This window comes from Octodon degus, unplaced genomic scaffold (assembly GCF_000260255.1).
Source record: "Octodon degus isolate 3935 unplaced genomic scaffold, OctDeg1.0 scaffold00047, whole genome shotgun sequence".
NCBI classification, from domain to species: domain Eukaryota; kingdom Metazoa; phylum Chordata; class Mammalia; order Rodentia; family Octodontidae; genus Octodon; species Octodon degus.
The window spans coordinates 9078905-9083441 of NW_004524623.1; the positions used below are offsets into that span (position 1 = coordinate 9078905).

General features: G+C 41.9%; 1 protein-coding gene across 1 annotated transcript in view; it reads left to right on the forward strand.

Moving 5' to 3' along the window:
• The first annotated feature begins 2133 nt into the window (after nt 1-2133).
• Nucleotides 2134-4537, forward strand: part of Tph2 (tryptophan hydroxylase 2) — a 114914-nt gene continuing 112510 nt past the window's right edge. The window contains exons 1-2 of the mRNA XM_004632173.2: nt 2134-2329; nt 2442-2542. Of these exons, the coding sequence (XP_004632230.1) occupies nt 2134-2329; nt 2442-2542 (297 nt within the window). The remainder of the gene's footprint in view (nt 2330-2441; nt 2543-4537) is intronic.

Below are 4537 nucleotides of genomic sequence, written 5' to 3' on the forward strand. Positions count from 1 at the left end.
GATCCTGGGAGAGGATGAGGCAAAGCTCTCATCCTCTTGCCAGTGTACCTCTGATGTCTCCTTCACTTGTCAGGGATGCACTTTCCCTTACTGAATGCATTTTATTTGAGGGCAAAGGCTGCTGGTGAGAGAGGTGAGATAGGAGCCCAACTCTTCCTGCACCTGGGGCTGCTATGCTGTGGCCAAAGACAGCTGAAACTGCTATCTGGGGACTTAGATCTGTATTCTCCCATTTTGGTCAGTCCCTAGCAGCTTCCAAGGTTCAATTTTCTTCATTTGTAAAACAGTAATAATAATTCCTACCTCACTGGCTTGTGGGAGGAAATCCTAGGGACAAAAATGCTTTGTGAAGCGTAGGGGAGGGAGGTACTAGGTACTAGGATTATCTGGGATGATCCTAGAGGGGAAAGTAGCCCCCTGTGCCAAGTGTTCCCTTTGACCTTGAAAGACAGATCAGGTACCATAAACAGTGATAATGGAAAATGGGGGTAGTGTTTTACACATGATGAAGCCATCTGGGGCTGTGCCCACATGGAGTCCATTGACAAGCTGAGCCTATTAGAGAACTGGGGACAGCTGGGGAAATCCCCAGAGAAAGAGTTGATAGCTTTAAGTCATCGCTCTGCCCATAGCTAGTGTAAGCTAAACCACTTCAACTGATGGTCATTAAAAGTTGAAGTGACACAAAGTATATGAAATTACCTGACCCTTGAGCTTAATATTAATGTTACTTTTATTATCACGCAATTTGGAAAATATAGGATTATTATGAAGGTTAATAAAAACAGACCATTTAGCTTCCTGGTCACGTGACTTGTTTCTAGTATTATCCTGCTCCTGTGCTGAAAACTGTGAGCTCACCCAGGATCATATCAAGACTTGGGCTAATAATGGAGTAGACCATCTGGAGTGATGGAGCAGGGTCTGCTTAGGGGTGGAGAGAACTTGGTCTTCAATTAACTGAAGAGAAAGACAACTGTGTCACTGGGGAAATTTCAGCTTGATTTTTTTTTGGCATTAAATTACTTTTATCTCTTGAGTAGCTTATTACAAGGAGATTTTCACCTCTGAAGTTCATCATAGATAGTTGTAGCAACACTTTTCTTGGGCAAAGCTAGCCTGGAGGTTGCAAAAGGGAGTAATTACTAAATGGTCAGACTTAGGGGATATTATTATCTTTGACCTTTTGCTTTGCCTTCTCGCTGTGCCATAAGTAAATGACTTGTTTGATTTCCTTTTGCCTTTAGAGAGACTCTCTCAGCTGCTTTTCTTGCTTTCTTGCTTTTCTTCTGATTTGGGTTAGGTTTTGGCCAGTATTTACCAAATACTAGAAATTTTCATATCATCTTCTCAATTTCTGCTGGCTATTTTTTCAGTCACTCATTTTTTTTAAAGGTTGCTTCAGTTTAAAACTTTAGTTTGGGGCTGGGGACATAGCTTGGCAGTCTAAGTGCCTGCCTAACAGGCTGGAGGCCCTGGATTTGATCCCTAGCATCACTTACCATGCTGGCCCCACCCTTGAGTGTGCTGAGCTGGCCACCGACACCAGGCGTGGTGGCTCATGTCTATAATTCTAGTGCTGGGGCTGCTGAGACAGGAGGATCACTATGAGTCTGAGCTGTGTAGTAAGACCCTGCACCAAATATATGAATAAATAAAATTTAAAAAAATTTAAAATTTTATTTCAAAATGAAGCTGTTCATCACTATGAAATTAGGAGGTTGAATTTTAGTTGTTTTTCAGAAACATAAAATGCAAATCTTGGGGTTAGATGATAACACGGTGGTAGACAGTTGCAGGTCCCACTCCCAAATAATCATGTATCACCAATGGGATATGGACCACTTTGGGAAATGCTGATATTATGATAAATTTTATGGGGGCCCTTTATTTATTACAAATGCTGTCCTTTTTTGGAATGAGGCAAGACAACAGAGGCTTGACAGTTCAGGTGTCTTATGGAGGCAGTAGTTGGAAACACTTCTACTTATTAGTCAAAGAACAAGAAGATTGTCTTTATTTCTGTTTTGTGGGTACATGACACTTTGTTGCTTATGAAACAAACAAACAAACAAACAAACAAACAAACATTTCTTTTCTCAGGACCTGAGTGTGAGTTAGAGATGTTACTTAATGTTTCCACAGGAAAAACACGTTAACATGGTTCACATTGAATCCAGGAGATCCCGGAGAAGAAGTTCTGAGGTTGAAATCTTCGTGGATTGTGAGTGTGGCAAAACAGAATTTAATGAGCTCATTCAGTTGCTGAAATTTCAAGCCACCATTGTCACACTGAGCCCTCCAGAGAACATTTGGACAGAGGAAGAAGGCAAGGGCTGGTTTTGCTTGTTGAGTGATTTCTGCAGGCTGACACATGTTGTGAAGGGGAAGATATGTTCTGTGGGTTAATCTTTGTTTTGCACTTGTACTGTTCTTAACAGAGCTGGAGGACGTGCCTTGGTTCCCCCGGAAGATCTCTGAGCTGGACAAATGCTCTCAGAGAGTTCTCATGTATGGCACTGAGCTTGATGCTGACCACCCAGTAAGTATCGGGCCATATCATCTCACAGCTGTGTTTCCAGCCCTGCCCATGGGCCAGGCAGGGCGCTGCAATGTGTTACAGTTGGGCACTTTGTCACGTGTCCTTCATAACCAAGAGCAGACTGTGTGATGATAAAGCTTCCCTGTACACGTGCGTTGACTAGGAGCAGGTTAGAAAGATGGCATTTCCACGTAACATTTATTTTTAAAAGAATTGGATCGAGGAGCAGATTTTGCACCCTGAAGATTATTTTGGTGGAATTAGACAGACTGAAATATACTTATAGATGGTGACCCTTGGAAAAATGATACACTGTGATAGATCATACCTTTGGGATCCTAGAGAAGGCTGGGTGGGATGGGGCTCAGAGAGGGAATAAAATTTTTCTTGCCATTTTCCTTGACTGGAGGTCGTTAGGGGCAGAGTAATGTAGTTGACTTTGGTCTCAATGGAAAGGCAGGAGGTTTTAAAATAAGGCTGTGATGGAAGACGTATCTCTCCCCTCATCTACCCTGAATCTATCTACCACCGTTCTCTCCTCTGCTCCAATAAAAATGACCATCCTTAAAGAAATATGATACTTTTGTAAGCATTTCCCATTATTTCCCCTTTCCTCTCTTCACATCAGTTTTTATTTAACACAAGAGACCTAGAACTTCTTTGTGATCAGAATGAAGTGCAGTTAACAGTCTGGGAGAGGAAGGCCGCGCACCCGTTTGTTACCCGCAGCTTCTTCCTGCCCCAGTTGCCCTTGCCTGAAAAGAGGCAACAGAGAGAAATCCTAGCAGATAGTTGTGCTGATAGGAAGCCTCTGTGTGACGAAGGTACAGATTACAGAGGTCCACACTGCGTAAACCCAGGGATCTGATAGTGTGACCACGTTCTTCTGGGTGGCGGTCAATTGCCAGCGCGTGTCCCGCAGCACCAGCCTCCCCTGGACACGTATGTTAACCCATCCACACTGAGGTTTGAGAACCACTCTCCTCAGGGATATTGTGAGAACTTCAACACCAGAGAGCTTTTGAGCCCCTGGTCATTTTTTGCATGATAGACCTCCGCAAAGCGAAGATGTGACCCAAGTAAATGATAAACAGCCTGATTCACTTGCATTTTTTTTTTTTTTTTAAAGTTACATCCATGCATGAAGCAATGTGTTTCCCTTGCCAGCCTGGCCTATCACTTTGGACCAGTTCACGGTAACTCACGTGGAAAGTTTCCTGAGCATCAGAAAAACATTTAAAAATGACCTTAACTAATTATCTTTTGTTATCATCACCTCTCAATTCCAAAGGGGTCAGATTCAGCGGATTATCAGGCCTAGGGCTGCAGAGACAGTGCTGTTAACTTGCAGAATGACCTTGGGCTAGTCCCTCTACCTCTCTACCTCATTCTTTATGTAAAGAAGTGGAAATAAAATTCTTATTGACCTCAAAGGGGTGTTTGAAAAGTCTGGTTAGTAAAACAACTGAAAGGTATGTTGGCAGGAGTAAAAGCTTAATTCCAGCAATGAAAATGTGGTATTCAATCATTCAGATCAATGTCTGGACAGTAAAGGATTTTTCTTTTTCTTTCTTTCTTTTTTTTTTTTTAGTAAAGGATTTTTCGATAACCTATTTCCAAATGCTCCCTTCAGTCTAGTTTGAAAATTACTCAACCTAGAGAAAGAAGTTCAGCTGTTTGAATGGAAGAACCACAAAAGCCACTGCCCTTGCTCTGGAAAAATTTGTTCTAACACCAAGAGTAAATTTTCCTGTGCTTAATTTTATTCCATTGTTCCTAATTATACCCACTTTATGATACCTTTTCTTATTTTCTGTGCAGCCACTTGAAATAGTTGCAAGTATTTAGTAACCATGTATCTCTCTTTTCTTTCTTCTTCTTCTTTTTTTTATATACTTTAGGGAAGGGTCTACAGGGTGTTCAGAGTCTCACTACTAGATTGGATTTATAGTGATCCGCCTGTTTACAGCCTCCTAAGAGCTGGGATTACAGGCG